The 21,421-nt window shown below is 38.0% G+C and overlaps 1 protein-coding gene across 1 annotated transcript in view; it reads right to left on the minus strand.

The window, feature by feature from the left end:
* The window catches only part of SLC39A8 (solute carrier family 39 (zinc transporter), member 8), a 25,220-nt gene that overhangs the window by 2,037 nt on the left and 1,762 nt on the right, over positions 1–21,421 (minus strand). Inside the window, exons 2-7 of the mRNA XM_014940557.1 lie at positions 15,734–15,902; positions 8,718–8,887; positions 8,061–8,183; positions 7,380–7,547; positions 1,956–2,163; positions 1,256–1,440 (exon numbers count right to left, since the gene is read on the minus strand). Coding sequence (XP_014796043.1) covers positions 1,256–1,440; positions 1,956–2,163; positions 7,380–7,547; positions 8,061–8,183; positions 8,718–8,887; positions 15,734–15,902 — 1,023 coding nt within the window. The remainder of the gene's footprint in view (positions 1–1,255; positions 1,441–1,955; positions 2,164–7,379; positions 7,548–8,060; positions 8,184–8,717; positions 8,888–15,733; positions 15,903–21,421) is intronic.

Below are 21,421 nucleotides of genomic sequence, written 5' to 3' on the forward strand. Positions count from 1 at the left end.
GGGGGGGAAGGGAAGAGGGAGAGGCAGAGAGAGATACAGAAAACAGAACAACAGGTACAGAGAAAAGAATGTTACGTACTTTGATGGATTTAATAAAAAATTTAAGTTGAACCTCTCTAAATTTATGCCATGAGTTTTTACACATCATAGTTGAGTACACTACTGTTCATTATGAGTGAAATTAAATGAAAAGCATCACCAATTACTACACTGCAAACTTGTAAAATAAACTATTTACATTGTTCATTTAACATTATTACCTATTAAATCCTATGTTATTACCTAAACTATAATAGCATTTAATGAAATAGTCACTATAACTACGACAGTTCTTAAACGCATATAGAACCAAACTGGGGTCGCAAATCTTTTCAAATTCAGGCCTCACTCTTCCAGTTCTACACTCAAATGGATTTTCATGCAGCAGGTGCAAACATCTTTGCAGATACATCTGTTCTCGCAACACTGAATTAAACATAATAAAAGTTAAAATTCTTGAAAGATCTCTTTAATTTTGAGATAAAACAATATGGAATACTGCTGACTGCCTAGAATCCAGACTTTATTTCCCAACGTTTAAATCTGATCTAGATGTTAGCATAATTTCTTTGGCTTGTATCTTCTAGCACACTTCAAAGAAATAAATTATACACAGACTGTTTTGAATAGAATTCAGCATCTTTTTTAGTCTGAACCAAGAAATTGGGGCTGGTACTGTTTAGTTTAAACCGAAGTAGAAGTTAAGTCAGATTTTTCATCTAAACAACCCAAAATTATCACTGTGGTTACACAACACGTTTTATTCAACTCAAAACTAAATATTTAGCTTCATTTTGGGTTGTATTTTTTTTAATTTTCTTTTAATATATGGTTTAAATGAAGAGACAAATAAATCTTTGAAAAATAATAAGCTGAAATACTTTGCCACTTTAGAATGCTGAAATGAAGTACTTATACACTTTTGACTCTTTGATGAAACCAGCCCAAATTCATGAAAAGCTTGTCTCTCAAAGTCCTTTTCAGCAATAATCTGATCAGCCCTATTTGTGAAGTGAAAGGCTTTCAAGTTTCATGAATAAGCATAACTATTTGTGCACCGCCATTAAGTGTATAATTGATGACTTAACATCTAATAACAGTAAGTAGATGACACTGGCATGAGAGGGACAAAATACTAAATTATATCAGAGAGACACAGTGCAATCTTTGTTTTCTTGCAGAAAAATAAATAACTGAAAATGAAATTATATCTCACCATATCTGCCAGGGAGATGTACAGGAACATTCCACCAGCCACAGCAAAGATGATGTTAGGAGCAAAGTTGTTGCCTACTAGTATACCAAAAGCCATCCCAATGTAACAGGAACACGCAGACAGAAAGTTGAAAAAGAGAGCCTGCCGAGTACTCATTCCTGCGTTGAGCAAGATGACAAAATCCCCTAAAAGAAAAGGAAAACCACACAAAACCATCTTCAGAAAATGATACTGTGATTATTTCTTTTATTTCAAAGGAAGTCTGAAGAAAATACATAATTTATATACAAATTATAACCCACTGCTGGTTTTCTTCATTCAAGTAAATGATGAGCATTTCCCTTCAATACTAAGGGTAATTGAAGTATTCTAAAACAAGCAGGGGATGCACAATTTAGCTAAGAGCATAGGAACACAGAACTACCTACCTATAGTGATTTTTAAAAAATTTAATACAACAGTGTGTGCAGCATATATGAACAGGACAATTAATACTTCTCTAATATATATTCCAGGCTTCCACCCACTTACACTTGGGAACGTCCTGTGCTAGATGTGTATTTTGGTGCTTGGGAAATTTTTGATGAGTATTTTTTCCATTAATTTGTATAAACTTTCTTTCAATCTATGCCAACTTTGGCCAGCACAACCTCCTACAATGGTGACTTTCACAGTAAACATGTTGAATGAAGTTCCTTACCCAGTTCATGAGGAAACTCTTCACACAAGATGGCTATGGAGGTACTAAGCCCTTGAAGTAGAGACAAAGTGAAAGAAGCACCAATAGCCAGACCATCTATGAAATTATGTAAGGCATCGCTCAGTGTTACCATCCAAGCGATGGTCCCAATCTTTGACAGTGGACGCCCGTTAAGACACCTGCAGAATCTGCTTTGGGCTGCTTCTTCCTGGAAAAAAACCACCACCATAAAGCCATTACACAAAATATGGAATAAAGAATGAATCATGCTTTTGTCTTTAAACAAAAATGAAGTACAAAATTAAGCACTACTGCATACGGAGACCAAAATGCTTGGTCCAAGAAGCAAAAGGTACAGGTAGCAGCAGCCACAGTAACAGCCAGGCACAAGTGAATATAGACACACATCCAGATACTCCATAAACTTGATTTCTAATTTTGGGCAATGACAGTGAAGTCCAGCTATTCAAATCTGTTTCTACAAAGTGCATGTTTAAAAAACAGCAGTGGGTAATTCTGACTGTGCAAGTTGAAGTCTCAGAGCATGAATACAACAGGCTAATACAAAACTGCACGCACATACACACCAGAGATTTCAATAATTCCTCCCACAAGTGGAAGTAATTTATACATGTGGTGCCATGAAATAATGAAAAACCTGAAGTAGATAAAAGGAACTACCATTTTAACTGGGAGCACAAACTAAAATCCTCTAAAAAATTCTTGATCCATTCTGATAAATTTCTGTACACACATATATTGTAGTTACATAATATTTGCAAGCATTATAGCATTTCTCCCTAAAACCAGAATTTGTATATAAGGCTTACTTACCAGTGCTTACTTACTGGAATATGTACTCAATAATAATACAACTGTATGGCCATAGACATATTTACACACCTCTCCTCTTGTAGAAGGGTGTAGAGTAACACCTCTTCCTCTTTATGAAAAGGTAACAGATTATTCCAAGAAATTTTCCTCAGTTATTAAAATTAACATTGCACATTGTTTCAGTTTTGCCATATCAAAAGCAAACACTACCAGACAATTAAATTTTGAACTTTAAAGAAATTTGAGAAATACATTCTTACAAAATCTTTACTGACAGAGCAGGAAGGTCTGTCTCATTATTTGCTCACCAGATTGTTATCTGACAGTACACCCCTAGCTCAAGGAGCTGCCTTGGGACAGGACAGAAGTTCAGGTCAGAGATTTCTGACTCAGATGCCTATTGCACTACTTGAAACCAGTAGCTAATAGAGCCTTGGTTAAGTAGTGCCACAACTGCCATAAAACACACTTACAGGTCTTAATTAGTGCATAGGAAAGCCTGAGATTATACTTTTATGATCTGAAAATGAACAATGATATCCAAAAATTGGGATATTCCCTGCCTACTCTAACACATAGGTTTTAGACTTGTACTACACGCTTGCCTTTGCTTTTTGGAGGTTTTCCTTTCAACATTTTATCTAACATACAAGCAATGCCAATCATACTTTTGGGATGACTAATTTGCACCTGTACTAATACGGTTTGGGATAGGTTTACTTATGAGTAATAGACCTCACTCTTAATCCACAAGACAACTTGAACTTCACTTTAAGAAAGAAATATTACAAAGCAAGCCACATAAAATACATATATTAGGTAACTGGAAGTAAAAACAAACATGAGAAAATCCAAGTACAATTAGTGAAGCTCTTCCACCTATTCATCCAGCTCCATGAGCTAAAATTCTGTTGCCCGATGGTTTTTTCTGTTTCCTGGTGACAATCCTTCAACCTGCCTAAGAACTGATGGAAGCACTGTCCTGATTTCTGCCAAAAGCATATCTTCTTTCTTGGGCATGTTTCTAGCTTCATTGAGGAAAGGGAGTTTGAGATAATGCACAGATTTTAATTTTGAATAATTCGTGCATTTCTCTGCTAAAAAAAAAAAATAATAAATTTTTTTCTTCTGGAAATACACACACACACACACAAAAAAACCCCAACAAAAACAGCAAGTATTTTCTGATAAAGCAGTAACATTAATATCAAGAGACTGTATTTTGAAAATATACATTAGCAACTTCTATTACACATGAGAAAGAAAGGTGGTAATGAAAACAGTGAGCAAATAATACAAATGTGCAGAAATGTCACTTGTACATAGTTATTCATGTTTGTTTCCTTCAAATCAGCTTTGGTTTTAAGTAGGAACCCTGTGTAGGCCTATAGTTTTCTGCTGGCTTCAGGGGCATAACCAGCTTAGCCACAGAACTACGTAAAAGACTCATTTTCCAGTACTAGTAGCACAGCTGAGAATTCCAATGACAGTCCAAAGCATTGCATATGTATTACAAACATAAAAATGTGACCTCAAGGGCTTTTTTGTTGAAATAAATAATTTAAAAGTCTACGTGCTGAGCTCTCTATGCACATATGAAGAAAATGAACATTGAGTAAGAGGATGCTATTAAAAACTAGCTGTTGAACTCATCAAGAATGGAACTGACTAGAAATTCGTTAAGGTTTGGGTGGTTTTATCTATGGACTTTTTTAAGTAATTGCAAGTCATTTAGGAGAACAGTATTGATTTACTTCTAAAAGTTACTTTCTTGATTCAGTCTTTCAAAACGTAGAAACAATCATAGTTTAAAAACTAGGTATCAGTTTCTGAGAGGCCTCTGTAACATATATACAACTATCTGATGTTTACTTTGTAGCTTTGAAGCATAGTAATTCTTACCTGTAATCTAGTTTAGATAATGTCTTGACTTCTTTTGTAAGTTATATAAAGTCCAATGACATTGCTTCTCTGGGTTTACATTCTGAACTTTACCAGATTGTGTGTCTGATAGATGAATGACTAATACATATTCTTAATGTGGAAGAGAAGGCAAACAACTGACAAATTTACCCTAGAAATATATAGGATTCCAAGACAAAAACCAAACAATATGTCTGCTGGACTGTTCCCACTTTCTCATGGTAGTTTAGCAGACGTCACAGAGATGCCAGCTAAGGTGCTCTGTCCCAGCTGAACTATCAGATCTGACTTTTATTAGTGCAGTTCTGTATTATTTGTATCTCCACAGTTTATGGCAAACCAAAGACATCCTTAGCATTTTTGCTCTTCTGGGCACATTTTTTTCTTTAAAAGTAATGGCCTCTGCTTTGTTTCCAAACTTAAGAAATTATACAGACACCATCTTATTTTATCCTATGATATCTCATCACATTACTATTGCTTTTTCTAATACATCTCTAACTCCCTCAGACATGAACCAGACATGTCCTTTTGCGTTCTCTGGAAGCGCCCACAGGACCAAGAAGGAATCCTGACACTGCCTCCAGGGCATAAATAACGGCCATCATAAATTTCTGTTATACAACTTTTACGTTGTTCACTTGAGGATACAGACATTCAGCAATTTGTCTCTGAAACAACTTTGGTTCAAAGTTATTGTTGTCAAGACACATAATTTTAAAGAATAGTAGATACAAATTTTGGGTCAGCACAAAAGAGGTTTCCAAGGTCGCAATTACTGCTGCAAGTAAAATCTGAAATGTAACTAATTAAACATTAAGGTTTACTCTGGCAGTCAGTCTGTTCTGGTGTTAATAGAAGATGGATGGATCCCCATAGCTGAAAGCATCTATCATGCTTTGGCACAATCAGATTTCCAAGTCCCTCCTTAAAGCCTACATGATGATTTCTGGCTACATGCATACCTAACCTCATAGCACTACCCTTGCTGCTCCCAAACCCCTCTGCCACACTGGCCCTCCTCTGCCCCCTAATGACTCTAAAGGCTACCTAGCCCCTTTGAACCTGTCTGGAGGAAGAAAAGAGTAATGATGGGGTTTTTGTTGCTACCTCCGATATCAGCAGAGGGCTATCTGCCTGCCACTGGGATTTCCTTGCAACCAGCCTTGGCTCTAGACTGTATTTTACCCTGCAACTTTCAGGAGAAAGAGGAAAAAAGAATGGAAACCATAAATTTTTGTAAGAATAATAAGAAGCGGAGAAGAACCTTTAGTGAAATTTTAAGTTCTTAAAGTCAAGACTGCATGTAAAAGGAGAAGTATGAGTATTTCACAAAGGATCTTGGGGTGACCTACAATACTTTATGATCATCAGCACTAACAACTAAACTAGTTGCTAGAAGGATATGCTATATAGATACATTTTATTATTATAATGGATGGTATGATTTAGTTATGTTTATGTTATACATAAGTAGATGGCTAGCCAAAACATAATAATGGAGTAAGTCCACATAAAACTTCTGATAAACAGGTCAGAAGAACAACACCTGTGCCACTGGAGATGACTGACTCTGCAGAGAGTGGAGGGTTCTTTTGTTCATTATATAAATCTACGAAACACAGTTTAGGAACACTTATAATACTTAAATCCCTCTTGGTGCCCATACAATTTAAATTATTAAGCATGTTTCTCCCAGTTCTTAAAATGCCCAATATCCACCACACTTCATGACATTTCTACAGTAAAGACAAGTACAATTTTTCTACTTTAAACTGTGTGCATTAATATCCCATGAGCCTGCTATCATTCTCTCCCCAGCTATTAGGGCCTGCTTCCTACTTCTCACTGCTCCCCATAAACAACTTACTAAAGAACTTAGGTGTAAAGCAGAAATCTCTGCTATGAAAAAGTCTGTCTTAGCTATCAGAGAATTGTTTCTATGTGTTGGTTTTTTTATTTTTTTAAATAAGGGACAGTACCACTTCTCCCTGTACAGGGAAAAGAGTAAAGAAGCACACCAACTTTCTGTTTCTGCTTCCATTTTCTTCTCAGACAGAAGTCAGTCATATTTGTAGTACAAAAACAAACACAGAGAAATATAGAGAACAAATTTGAATGAAAATAATACTTAAACCAGGAGGAATGGCTTCTATCTCAATGTTATTACCTCTGTAATTCCCACAGTAACCAAATATACTGGACCTAGCACAAGCAGTGCTCACAAGATACTGTACGAAAGTTTCTGTATCGGTTTTTCTCCTTAATCATTGATCCAGAGGAACCAGATTCTCATACTTAGGTCTTTATGTAGCCAGGAACACAATATGGACCATGCAACACTAAAACACACTATCACTATTTAAAGAAAACAATAACAGCAAAATCCAAATTAAGTGAATTATCTGATTAAATGTATCTCTGTCTTAACCCATCCCAACAATGGTATCTATTAGCTCTTTTTGTTGGCTACAAATTGAATGCATCATTCAGCTGTTGTAAGCTTGCCTCAAAACTCCATGTTTTTTTCATAGAGCTCAAACAAGTTATAAGCTGTAAGTTTACAAAAACTTGACAGAAGCAATAAAAATTCATAATAACTCTCCTCTCAGATATGCTTATACAACTGGCAGGGATAAGATAAATAAAAAGACACAATTTTCATACCTGTGCTGAGACCATGCTGATGCTGTCAAACCCAAGATTTCCATTGCTTTCTATGACAGCTGAATTTGCGTAACATGTGCCCCCATTGCTGGAGGATGGTGGCTTGGGTGGGTTAGTCTTATCCTGAGAAGGATTCTGTTCACCATTTTCAGAGTAATTATGTCCAGTCTAGGTGACAAATAAATAAGTAGGGAGCTAATTAGAACAAAGCCAAAATAATAAATGTAAGAGAATAGAGACCAAAAAAGAAAATGTGTGGGCATCATATTCATGCTGCCTTGCTTTCAGCACCACATAAATTGTTAAATAGGCAGCAGTAAACATTTAAATGTTTAAATGAACTCCAAACGTATCTAAGTTCCTAACTTAACTCTTACTTTTAGCATACTGTTTAGCTAGCACAGCAACAACTTGGCCATTGAGAGCAACTAGAGCATATGCCAGTGACAGACCACATTCACATCTAGATTCTATTCCCAACTCTACTTATAACTCCCTTGAAAAAGTGAGATTGCTTCCCCTATCCATATGGATTTTAAACAGACATATCAGAATATGAAGGCTGAATTCCTCAAAGAAAATGGGAAAAAAAACCCACACTACTAAACTATCAAGTATGTCATAAAATACAACAGGTACTTTAAGGCAAGTCTCATTCAGTTAGTGATACCTTTTCATTACCTGATTATAGATCTTCAATATCACTTTAAGAATCCTTTCCACAAAGAAGAGAATGTAGAATCCACCAAACACAGCAACTGCTTTCTCAATATAGTTATCTACTTTGGGGTCAAACCCAAATGCCTAACCATGAAGAAAAAAGCAATGCAAATTAGTCTGTAATCTTAGCACATTTCCAGAAAAACAAACAAACAAACGTCCCACCCACACAGACAGTCCTCTAAAATACAGACTGTCTCTCTACCCACCATGAGTTTCCATGAATCTGAAATTAACAAAGACCCTGATCTTTTAAGATTTTTTTTTAACTTGGATTAAATATTAACAGTGCTTTAATTTAGTAGAATATAGTAGTAAATTCCAAGATGAGGAGGGTCTAACCTATAGCCCATTAAAGTTCACTAGAATTTATCCAATGCATTTCTCCTCATGCCTAGAGGCAGAATAGCCCCTGGTCTGTCCCATGGCACAACTAGACATGGATCTTGATGGTTCTGCTCACCCAGCCAGAAAGAGGTGGTAGCTGATGTCACTAAGGCCCATCCACAACTCTTTGGAGACTGCAACCCACACACAGAACCCCATTGTAGCACGCTTCTAAAATTAATACACTTTAGAAACTAGTATGCAAACCAAACAATGATTCCCCTTGCTTACCTCTGGAATGAGCTGGAAAATCGCATTAGAAAAGAGAGTGCCAATGGCCAAGCCCACAAAGTAAGTTAAAACCTTGGGGAAATATGACTTCTTTAAGAGAGGAGTTAAAATCAATCCCAGGAGCGATGCCAGGTTTATGATAGTCACAGCCAGGAACCCAAATCCCCAAACTGTGGATAAACAAGCAGAAATACAAAATATTTTAGTATAACGCCCACTTCAGGCTGTTTGTGATTCTTCTAACAGCTAAACTGGCATGGAATTGGGAAAAAGAGTGATTCCCTGGTTGAAATTATACTTCACAAATACAAAAATCTTAAAATGCATAGATACTTACGATGCATACCTGCAGAAAGGAAATATCTGTAAACTCTGTCTGGTAATACCATATTAAAAATGAAAACTGTGCTAGTATAAGATCTGAGATAGACTATCTGCTGCTAGTATAAATCAGGTCTCTCTACAATCAGTGAAGAGTAAAAATTAAGTCTTAGGCCAACAATCAAAGTAGCTATAGCATACACAGAAGGCAAAACTCCTTACTAGTCCCAGGGTTAGATCCAATTGTCATTTACTCCTAAGGAACTCCAAGATAAAAAGTCTGCTCTCTTGGTGTACTAGACCCCAAAATCCTTCCTGATGAAGGACGATTCCTTCAAATCACCCTGAGGTGGTAACTTTCTGTTCCTAACACTCCTCCTCCTCTAATTCAAAGTAGCTGAAAATACTGTCCATCACTGCTTATCAAACCAGAGAGGCAGGATAGCTGATAGTAGAGACAATTATAATAGAGACCAAAAAAGCACATAGAAAAAAAGAAGTTCTAGCTTCAAAAAGATGAACATGTGATTTAGGTATGCAACACAGAAAAAGTTTTTCTAAGAAGTGGCAAATGCACCAGGGTTCATGATAACTTAGCTTCCTTCACCATAAGCACAGTCTCTGATTTTTAGAGTTCAGACACCAGGGCTTGTACAAAGCCATAGCACAATTATTCTGGAGCCTGAAATATAGGTTGGGGGTGGAGGGTGGTGGTTGGTGTTGTTACTAGTAAGCATCACAAAGTTGTCCCTCTATGTAGGACTACTGGTTTTCCCAGTGACATCTCAAGTCACTCTGAGTACAGAGAAAAGCTTTAAAGGTCCTACTGAAGAGGTCTACAACTTCTGCCTCAAGTGATGCCACAGACCCACAAAGTTATTCACATAGGCAGAGGGTTTGTGTATAAAAATTAACCACAAATAATAATCAAAGCCAACACAATGTTGGCTATAAGAGACCAGTTTGGTGTAATCCAGAAAGCTGCATCATTATAAGCCTTACAATACGTATGTAGAGAAGTTACCTGCTTAGCAGACACTAACAGATCAGATTATGATCTGCAGCCCAACTCTCCTGCAAGACAGTTGGCAAACACGTAAGCTAGATTCCTCACCTGCAACGGGGATGGCTCTACCTTGCATAGCATAACAATTTTTCGATGTAAAGAATTAGAAACATTTAAAGCATTTGCAGAAGGTAAAACGATGCCAATTAGAACATTTCATTTGCCATTTTTGATAGAGACAAAGGGAGGGGCAAAACCACACAACTAGATATGGGTAGATTTACTAAACTACACAGGAGATTAATTTCCATTAAAATAAATTACAATTAAGCTTGTAAATATCTTTTTGAAATCAAGTCTATAATAAACAAATGGACTTTCAATGTCATCATAAGTCAAAACCCACTATTTACAGTTTGGGATTACTATAGGAGCACAAGTCTGTCTCAGTTTTGTATACAGACAACTACTATACATTCTGTACAAAATGCACATTTTAAAGTGTCTTAACAAAATAAAAATCACATTTATCAGATACGAAGCATTTAGTGTACTTGCCCAAATTACTTCATCAGACACTGGAAATCAGAACAAGTTTCAAAAATTACAATACAAAAAGCCAGTATTAATTACTTTTTACAACAAAAGACAAAGAGGATAAATTTACAAGTTGTGTGTGTAAATCAGTGGATGACAAAAATGATAGGAAAATGGAGCTTAAAGCTAAGCACATAAAAAAGGGTTATTGCCAAATTGTGAAAGAAGTTCTCACAATACTAATATGCTTCATTGACAAATGGTTTAACTTCCATGCTGGTACTCCTGGGTCAGAACAGCAAAACATACTAGGACACGTAACTTGAAGTAAGCGTTATACATTGTACAACTGTCACTGTTGTGCATACTTAATGCAACGGGAGATGTCTCATAACATACTAAAGGACTCGTGCTCACAAACAGGGATGTATTCTAATCCACTGGTATGTAGTATCCCCTTTTGTCCCACAAAAAAAAAAAAAAAAAAAAAAAAAAAAAAAAAAGCCTTTCTCCTTCCTAATTTTTCAGAGATCTGGGGTGCCAGAAGAAAGATGTGGTTTTACTTTTAAAATTCTGTCCTAGGTCTGGATAGTCCAAAGAACTTGGAATTTTACATATTGATATTTTGTTTCTGATTTACTCACCCAAAATGGAAGAATAAGGAAGAGTTAAAATAACTGATCAAATAACCTCAGACAGTGAAAGAATAAATTATTACCCATCATAGCCATTCCACAGATCCTGCAATGAGTCTCAGTAATATGGGAACTAGTTTAAACTAATTAAAATTTTAAAGGAATAAAATAAATATAAGATCTTTCCTATGTGTTCTCCAGGAAGGTGCTCGAAGGCTGTGTGGCAAGCTTTTCTATGAGTTCAGAAGGGCCTGAAGTATAAAGATTACGCCATAATTACACAATTTTAGGAACTGGTATTTCAAGAAAAATGCCACAAATTGGGGATGTGGGGGGAAGTTTTAAATTTCCAAGACAACCAATGTTGCTAAAGTTACTGCATTACGGACTGTATTTCACAATATTGTGTATGCACTGCTGTCTTAAAATGGGTTAGATTCACTAGGACTCCATCCACGCTAAGCTTTTCATGAGTCCATACATCTCAGAAACCTGCTAGCTCTGACTTCACAGATCAGAGCAGAGCATTCTGTTTAGGACACAAACTCTCCTCTTCCCTGAGAATGGTGGCATGGTCTGCTTTTGCCAATAAACATTATTCTTTCTGTCTCTAGAACTGCGACCCCAACAAAGAGACAGCCAAGACCCCCAGAGCCACAAGAAATCCAAAAAAATAAAATAGCAGGAGTGCAAGTAAGATGCCCTCTTTTAGGACACTATTGCTCAGCATTGTTCCTTCTAAGAAGTGAGGACAACTGCTGTGGGGCTTCCCAAGCCCTGCCCTGGGATGAAGAGGAAATAAGGGTATGAATACCTTTCTTGAGGAAGCCAGGCAGAGAGCAAAGAACATGTTTGCCTTGGACAGAAGGAAAGTACTGGGCATTTCCAGCTATTTCATACGGCTGTATACACCTTCCTATTGCATTCCAGAGAAGCAAGAAAGGGAAGAACATGAGTATGCCCCTAAGGTCAGCTAAGTTAGATATAAGATATACAAACCCCAAGGAAAAAAGACATGCTATATGCTGCCTTTTAACTTTTACTCTGCTTCAGCAGCACTTTTTTTTTAATTGCAAGTAGCTGTCCCATAAAGCTTATTGTGCTAATTTCTGCTGTATGTCTTGTCTCTTTGTATTTCGGAAGACAGAATATTGTTAAGTGTGTGGGAGTCCCTGGGCAGAAAAGCCACATAACCACAGCTGGAAACATGCATTGAGGATTTTGCTGCATAGGCAGTGAGTGAAATCAGCTGGTCTCAGTGCTGCCACAATGCAGATTCCTTTTGTGATGGGGTGGGGGTGAGCATAAATCAACATCTGCATTTGGCACCGGGCCTTTCTGTGAATCTCCCTTCAAAATAGGTACCACTATGTGTCACAGCCTTATATGCCTGTGGTTTTAAAAAACCCTAACCATGGGCCTTGCAGATTTCTTGCACTACAGCCAAGGGAGGGGCAGGGAAAAGACTGCCTTGCTTATCTGGCTACTGGACGATGCTTCTGAGCTGGCAGGATAAAAGAAAAACAAGAGGAATGGTCTAAACAGCTTAGGAGGTTAGCTACAGGTCAAACTTTCCATGTGCAATCTAATTAAACAGCCCCAAACAAAAAAAACAAAACAAAAAAAAAAAAAAAGGGAAAGACAGATCCTGCCCTCTGGTATAGTAAGATATTACGGACTTCTTGACAATACGTGTCCTCATATGGTATAAGCAATCCAGAACAACTGATGCCATGGTTTCAGTGATTAATCAGGACTGCAACAAGGAAGGCTATGGCCCTCTTGGAATTAAACCTGGCAAGGGATCTCAAGGACATTAAGAAGGGTTTCTTCAAGTACATCTGCAGTAAAAGGAAGACCAGGGAAAATGTGGGCCTGCTGCTGAATGAGATGGGTGCCCCGGTGACGGAGGATGCAGAGAAGACAGAGCTACTGAATGCCTTTTTTGCTTCAGTCTTTACTGTTAAGGCCGGCCCTCAGGAACCCCAGACCCTGGAGGCAGGAGAGAGAGCCTGGAGTAAGGAAGACTCTCCCTTGATCAAGAAGGATCGGGTTAGAGATCATTTAGGCAAACTTGACACCCACAAATCCATGGGCCCTGATGGGATGCACCCGTGAGTGTTGAGGATCCGGCAGATGTTATTGTGAAGCTACTCTCCATCATCTTTGAAAAATGGAAAATAGGAGGGATGCCTGAGGACTGGAGGAAAGCCAGCGTCACTGCAGTCTTCAAAAAGGACAAGAAGAAGGACCTGGGAAACTACAGACCAGTCAGCCTCACCTCTATCGCTGGAAAGATGATGGAAGAGCTCATTCTGGATGTCATCTCTAAGCAGGTAGAGTAAGAGAAGGTTATTAGGAGTGGTCAACCTGATTCACCAAGGGGAAATCATGCTTGACCAATCTGATAGCCTTCTGCGATGGCATGACTGGCTGGGTAGATGAGGGGAGAGCAGCAGACGTCGTCTACCTCGACTTCAGCAAGGCTTTTGATGCTGTCTCCCATAGCTTCCTCATAAGTAAGCCTAGGAAGTGTGGGTTTGATGACTGGACAGTGAGATGGACTGAGAACTGGCTGAATGGCAGAGCTCAGAGAGTTGTGATCAGAGAGTCCAGTTGGAGGCCTGTAACTAGTGGTGTTCCCCAGGGGTCAGTACTGGGTCCTGTCTTGATCAATATACTCATCAACAACCCGGATGAGGGGACAGAGTGCACCCTCAGCAAGTTTGCTGATGACACAAAACTGAGAGGAGTGGCTGACACACCAGAATGCTGTGCCACCATTCAACAAGAGCTAGACAGGCTGGAGAGTTGGGTGAAGAGGAACCTGATGAAGTCCAACAAGGGCAAGTGTAGGGTCCTGCCCTTAAGGAGTAATAATCCCATGCAGTGGTACAGGTTGGGGGTTGACCTGCCAGAAAGCAGCTCTGCAGAGAGAGACCTGGGAGTCCTGGTAGACAAGTTGACCGTGAGCCAGCAATGTGCCCTTGTGGCCATGAAGGCCAATGGTCTCCTTGGGTGCATTAAGAACAGCATGACCAGCAGGCTGAGGGACGTCATCCTCCCCCTCTACTCTGCCCTGGTGAGGGCACATCTGGATCTGGGGCCCCCAGCTCAAGAAGAACAGGGAACTACTGGAAAGAGTCCAGCGGAGAGCTACAAAGATGATCAAGGGAATGGAGCACCTCTCTTATGAGCAAAGGCTGAGACCTGAATCTGTTTAGCCTTGAGAAGACGGAGAGGTGATCTCATCAATACTTGTAAGTATCCAAAGGGTGGGTGTCAAGAGGATGAGGTCAGACTCTTCTCAGCGGTGCTTGATGACAGGACAAGGGGCAGTGGGCACAAACTGGAACACAGGAAATTCCAGCTCCACATGAGGAAAAACTTCATAGCTTTGAGGGTGGCAGAGCACTGGAAGAGGCTGCCCAGAGAGATGGTGGAGTCTCCTTCTCTGGAGATCTTCAAAACCTGCCTGGATGCATTCCTGTCCAGCCTGCTCTAGGTGAACCTGCTCTGGCAGGGGGGTTGTACTAGATGATCTCTGAAAATCTCTTCCAACCTCTACAATTCTCTGATTAATCAGAATGTTATTAACACTAATATTTCAAAAGTTATGAAAAACACTGCTGTATCTCTGCTCATAAATACTGCCTTTAGACACCCACTCATTCAACACCGTTACTTTTAACTTAGCTAGTCCCTTGGAACAACAAATTTATTTGGAATACTGAGACAGATAAATAGACGATTACATATTTGATCCTTATCAGTGCAACAACTGACTTCATTAACCAGCTGAATCTTCCCTCACCTACATTTTTTTACTTTACAGTAATGTGCACAATAAATATAGAAAAAATAGTGAGAAAAATAGGAGGAAGGAATATTAAGGCTACTCAGCCATGTGATGATGTTCCACGTGGAGGAGGCAGCACAGAAGATGACATGAAAGCAGAAGTCAGAGTTTGGAAAGAATATGAGCATTTTTTCTCAGTAAAACAGTCACTGGCTCCCCTGATGTCACAACTCCCACCTGCAAATAATTCCCCTTGAATGCAGTCCCCTAGTAATTTTACCCTAAGTTACCTTGATACACACACATCCTGCCAAGGCTGATTTCCCACTGCAAATCACCCGCACAAACTTCCATTCTGTAATCCCATCTTCTCTCCTACTAACCAGCTATTAGCAAGAGCCCTTATGCTTCAGGGCACAAGCCATTAGCCAAATAAATCAGGTCGGAAAGACTATTCCTTTAATGGACAAATTATTCCATACCTACCTACTCAGTTCTTCCACCATTCTCTAAATCATTTTGAAAAGATCACCGTTAAGAGACAGAATATTTGTTTAGATAATCCACTGACTTGAAACATCATTTTAATTTTATGTTCCCACTTTACAACTGTATCTTCCTAAACAAGATGCTCCTGTGATGTATAGGTAAAAGCTTACTCTTCTCTTAAGGAAACTCCACTCCAGTCGCAGTATTAATGCAATTAATATTAACTAACCTTGTAAGGAATTTGGTTTAGATGTATCCACAGAGTTTTCCTGATGATCACATGGGTGAAAAATCAGCTGTTGCAAAACAGCAGGACATACTGTAGAGAAGCTTGAATTTGATACATGGCTGTTGTTCGGTATCCCATGCAAAGAAAAAATTTCCTCACCGGTCAAGCACTGGAATAAAAAGGAATTTTGCCAACTTAAGACATTAAAGCAAAACCAAAAAATAAGTCATACAATGAGAAACACAAGAATTACAACATAAAAATACTGTAATGCATTTCCAAGGAAGTGTACACAGTGTTTGCACGCTGTGTGTGAAAACACTGTGATTGCCTAATGTGAAGCAGAAGCGATTCAAAGTACTTTAAGCTAAATCACAAATCAATGAAACATGTTTTAAATAGACATTTGTAAATCTTATGGCCTATGAACCTGGACAGCTATACCTTACATATTTGGAAAAATTGCTTCAAAGTAATTAAAATCTTATGTAATTACAAAATTATTACATTTAAGAGCAGACCAGATACAGTTAAAATCTCAGTGACAGAGTGTGTCAGAAAATTATTGGTAATTCAGTGACAAGTAAGTAATGTAATTCCTGGAAGTGACCACTTCCTCTTCATAACAGTTCTTATTTCTCTCCCCAACACAGCTGTTTAAAAATGGTCTAAATGTTAGCAGTACTCAACATTTTTCATTCATTTTATAGCAATAATTGTTAACATCAAACATTGTTTTGTAAAACCACCCAGTACTCCAATGAGATAAACTCTTTCTTGGGATCCTCACTTCAGCTCAGGACATAACAGAGTATCTAATAGGTCAAGGACAAACATACTTAGCAGTGCCCAACCAGGACAGGGGGAAGGCCAATTGCTGTGTTTGTTATTTTCAACCAAAAAGATAAAAGACAAACCAGGAAGTAGCTTAAAATATATATATCTCCAGAAAAATTGAGTATTTTTATATGAAATGTTCTGTACTGCTGTAGCCTTTCATGTAACACTTTCCGTTTATTCACATTCATTATTTCCTACAACACTCAATAAGGAAAGAGTGGGGGTTTTTTGGGTGTAAGCAAAAGTGATTTGGCTTATTGCTGTACAAGGTTAAGTCTCAAGAGAAGAACAAAGTCAAACATTTTCTTTCTATATGAGACATCAAGTCAGAGCACAACTCTCCCTGTAGCAAATCTCTGCGTGGTTGCCAAAGTACAGCATCGGAAGCCTTAGCAAAATAAAAATAAATGGTTATTCCCTGCTCTTTGCAGTTTTGCTAGCCTTCAGATTCCACAGCCCTTCTCCAATAATTCAAGATTATTACTGGTAAAGCAAATTCCTTCTAGAGATAAGCCAAAGCAACCGCAAGTCATTTACTTCAATAGCTGCTTCCACTTCCGTTAATAAAAGTTTTTCCAATACTGTCCAAAAGGTCAAAGGCATGCACACATCATTTGAATGTGACTATTTCTAATTCAGCTTGGAGGAGGAAAACATGCAGGCCAATTCAAGTGACTTCAGCTAAATTACATCCAGTGTGTTTCTATTCTTCCTCTTCAACGACCCAGTCTAGCACAGCATTCAAGTATATGGCTTGAACCTAAATAAATACAAGTATAAAATTTTTTAAGGCCATGAGACCTTGGAGACTCACATATATACAAGCAATGTGCATATACTTTCATCTTTCAACGTCAATGCAAAGGTCAAAGTATCACATACAAAATAAATATAGCTTGATAGTAGAAAACATCTTTTTTTTTTTTTTTAAAGCATGTTGCTCCATGTAATCTCAATGGAAGTGGCGTACAGGGAAATCACCGCTGAAGATATAGTCTTTAACATACACAAACCTCAGGAGCTTTCTAAACCGGTTATGTGCCTAATCATTTTACTGTTAACTCTGCATTATGGAATAATGCCTAATACATGGCTAATATGTCCAGTGTGGAACAAAGAGAGGATAGTTGTGGTCTATAGGAATAGTTCCTATACAGTGCTTCTTGTATTAGTGGCTCATAGGGCCATTTCTCGAAGTCTACAGTGAAAAGCCCTAAGAAAAACAAGTCAGTGGGAGCTGAGAATTTGTAACATAACGATCTCATTCCTAGAAATACAGAATGGATTACTAGTGTTTTAAAATACTAATATATTTGTATTAATATTATCTTACAAAAATCCAACCTATGTTCTAGGTAGAAAAACAGATGATGGAGAGAAAATAAATCACACACAGCATGAATTAGTAAACTTGAGACTTTGGCTACATACAAACAAATAAGCAAGAAATACCATTGGACAAGAGCTCTTTTATGTAAGGAAGGGAAACAGCATTTTATTTAATTACTATTATTATTCTGATCAGGGACAATCCCAGAGGATAATGATTCCTATAAATGATTCATTGTTTTAAGTCACTTCATCCTCTCAGTAAACTCCTACATACATCGAAGAGCTAAAAGGCAAGCTTGCATGAGTTCACTGGCACAATTAAAAGGATTAATTAAAAGATTAAATCTATTGGAAGCCTTGGATTGGAGCAACTCATGTTTGCGCACCGCAAAACTCTGCATTTATCTTTGGAGGATAAATACATTAAGACAGCCACACTGCTGTGAAAACACGAGCTATTTATTTTCTAAGACTGACAAATGATCTCAGCAGAAAGGAAATTTAGCCTCATGGAACAGGGGACTGAGAATGAGGTCCTGGCTCACCAACTCTACTGTCATGTCTGTCCCCTGCTGTTCAGTAAACCTTGTCGCAGCGCTTAGCTGAGGGGACTGGCTGTAATGTGACTGTCACCCGGTGTTTAACAAACAACTGCAAAAAAGATATGACACCACTGATCACGTCCTTCAACTGTTAAAAAACAATTTTAAAAATGCTTTCACCAAAATTAGGGAGGACTTAGATCAGTAGAACTACAAAGCATTCAGACTTTAAAAAAAAATATTAAACCGTCAACTGGGTTATTCAAACAGACATTTACCTTTCTCCTGGTAAGGCTCTCCCAAAAACTACGACCAATATGGGGTTGGGTTTTTTTTTAAGATGTCAAATGAAAAAAGTGATACATGACTATTTAGAATCTCTTTACACCAGCATCTTTATAATGAAAAGCAGATGCCAGCTGACTACATCCTTTGAATGAAAGGATGGGATAATTGCTCAGATAAAAATAATGCAGAGAGGACCTCTAACTGGAAAATTAACATAGAATGCTTCACTACCAGCCACCTTGTAAATGCTTCAGCCCCTTTTCTGATCTTCTGTCCCATTCTTATCTTTGCTCTACCTTTGTTTTATCTGTAGCATTCCACATGTGAAGTAGCAAGATACCCAACAGCAACTGGGACTGCAGTTTCTAGATGTTTCCTGATGAAATGCTAGCCTAGCCCACACCAGGGCTGAGCAGCGGGTCACACGGGAGCAACAGCAAAGAAAGAATGCAGTGAATACCTGTCCAACCAGCATTTGTTGTTTTTTTTTTTTTTTACTTAGCCTGAGTCTGGATAAGTCAAAAAAGAGACATGTGACTTGTGGTCATATATATACAATATATGTCTTCTTCCTCAACTTGTAACAAATTAAAGCTTCTAATACTGATGTGGTGGCACCGTTTTGTCACTCAGCACAGGTAAGAACTGGACGCTAGGAGATGACCATGCCTTCAATAAGCAGCACTCCATGAGGCAGAGTCAGACCAGATGAAGCTGCTTGAACACACTTACATGCTTTTTAGGGATTTCACAAACACATGGACCTGTTTAAGGCAGCTGGTTCATGCTGAGAGCTGAAAACTGTCCATGAATGCTGAAATTTCCTGAAGATATTATAGAAATAAGACACTTAGCATGTAGGACAAGTAAGTCTATCCTCTCACTGGCCAGGCAACATCAGATCATGGTGTTGGATCAAGACCATAAGCCAGGCTCTGTCAGGGCATTCCCCCTTTCCTAACAAGCTTCCTTACCAATGCCCACTTACCTCCCATGTATTTTCTGACCAAAACTTTAAAGCATATAATTTAATCCTCCAGCACATACATATGACTATCATACTACAATGAACCCAGTGACAGAAAATCAAGTATAGTTTCATGTTTTTACATCTTGCTAATAATGAAAAATATAGAGTAAGCATGTCATCATCTATTACACTGATATTGCTAATTTTATCCTCATTAACAGGACTAAAATGTGTTGGAATTCCACAGTAAAATGTGAAAAAACAGCAGTAACTGGCATTTGAATTTCCTCGGTTACCACTTTTTTCTCTGACAGGAAGTCTTTGCTTATATACTAAGAAAATGTGATTATCAAAAATTGAAGAGGAAAGAAAATATAAACACAAAATAAAGATAATTATAAAAGTGCATGATGAAAGAAAAATAGCAACCAAAAGCATAAGGAATTTGAGACAGTTCAACCAAAAAATCCAAAACAGTACTCAAAAATTTGTTTCTTTTTTGCTTTTTACAGGAAAAAAAAATTAGCATCTTCATGGACATCACAGGACATAAGTTACCATAAATGCCTACATGGATATATGTTCATACAGCATCATCAACAAATTAAATTATTTTTTCCTCTCCCTTATCTTTTCAAGTCATCCTGGTATCAAAGTAAAACCGAAATCAAGCATCCATCTCTTTCTGACTTGCACATCCAAACTCTTTCATTTTTTAAGAAAATGGATCACCTTCTGGCAGATCTTGTGAAATTAATAGGATTACAAAAACTATGAATGAAACATTAAAACAAAACACTAATACTGGGATAAAACTAAGAGAAACTGTTCCTTTCTGCCAGTTTTTGAAGTGCTTTATCGCCTGTCCCTTACAGATCAGCTCTCCACTAAAAATTCCTTCAGGCTTGGATGAGCAGGGCCGTGTTATCTTGATTGGAAGAAAGGCCTAGGAGTCATCACACTAGCTCTGAACCCTGAAGTTAAGAACTGAAAAGCTAAGATAAACCTTGTTTCCTCCTACAGTCAGATACTTATGCAGCCTGAATGGACAATTCAGGTCTGAGAAAGATGTGAAACACTCTCCAGAGGTATTTATTTCCTCCTTTAGAGAATCAGTAGACCTTAGGCTTCTGATGCCTTCCAACACACAAAGTTAGATTAGGCCACTTTATGTTGTCTGTCATAACCAGTAGATACTCTAAATTACCAACTTGTAAGCACAAAGAGTCGCAGTCTTTGAAAATTATCATGTCTGATTTACTTGGTATGAGTATGCATTCGCATGCACTACCTGCCCAAGGTCATTGATATACCTAGTATCTATGAAGGAAGAAAAGCCAGGAGCTAAAATGCACTTGCCTAAATGCATGTAATAGCTGATGGAGCAGCCGTAAAGCCAATTTTAACATAGAATAGAAGTAACTCAGCAAATAAGTATGCACATTTTAGGGTGGTACCCTAGATATTATTCAAAATGGATACAACCAGAACAGGCTTGTAAAAAAATATTGTTTCAGTTAAACTTCAAATGACTTTTAAGGAACGCTCATTTAAATGATAAGAAAGAGCATTACTTTTTTTTTTTTTTTTTTTTTTCTTTTGTATCTCGTGCAGTGCAAGAGCAGCAGAATAAACCCAATTATTCCATTCAAAGCAGAAGGGAATCCAAAATGTTGACCCTATGGAGACGCTGTGAAGCAGTGCAATTGTGCTTCA

This window comes from Calidris pugnax, unplaced genomic scaffold, assembly GCF_001431845.1.
Source record: "Calidris pugnax isolate Ruff unplaced genomic scaffold, ASM143184v1 scaffold34, whole genome shotgun sequence".
Taxonomy (NCBI): Eukaryota; Metazoa; Chordata; class Aves; order Charadriiformes; family Scolopacidae; genus Calidris; species Calidris pugnax.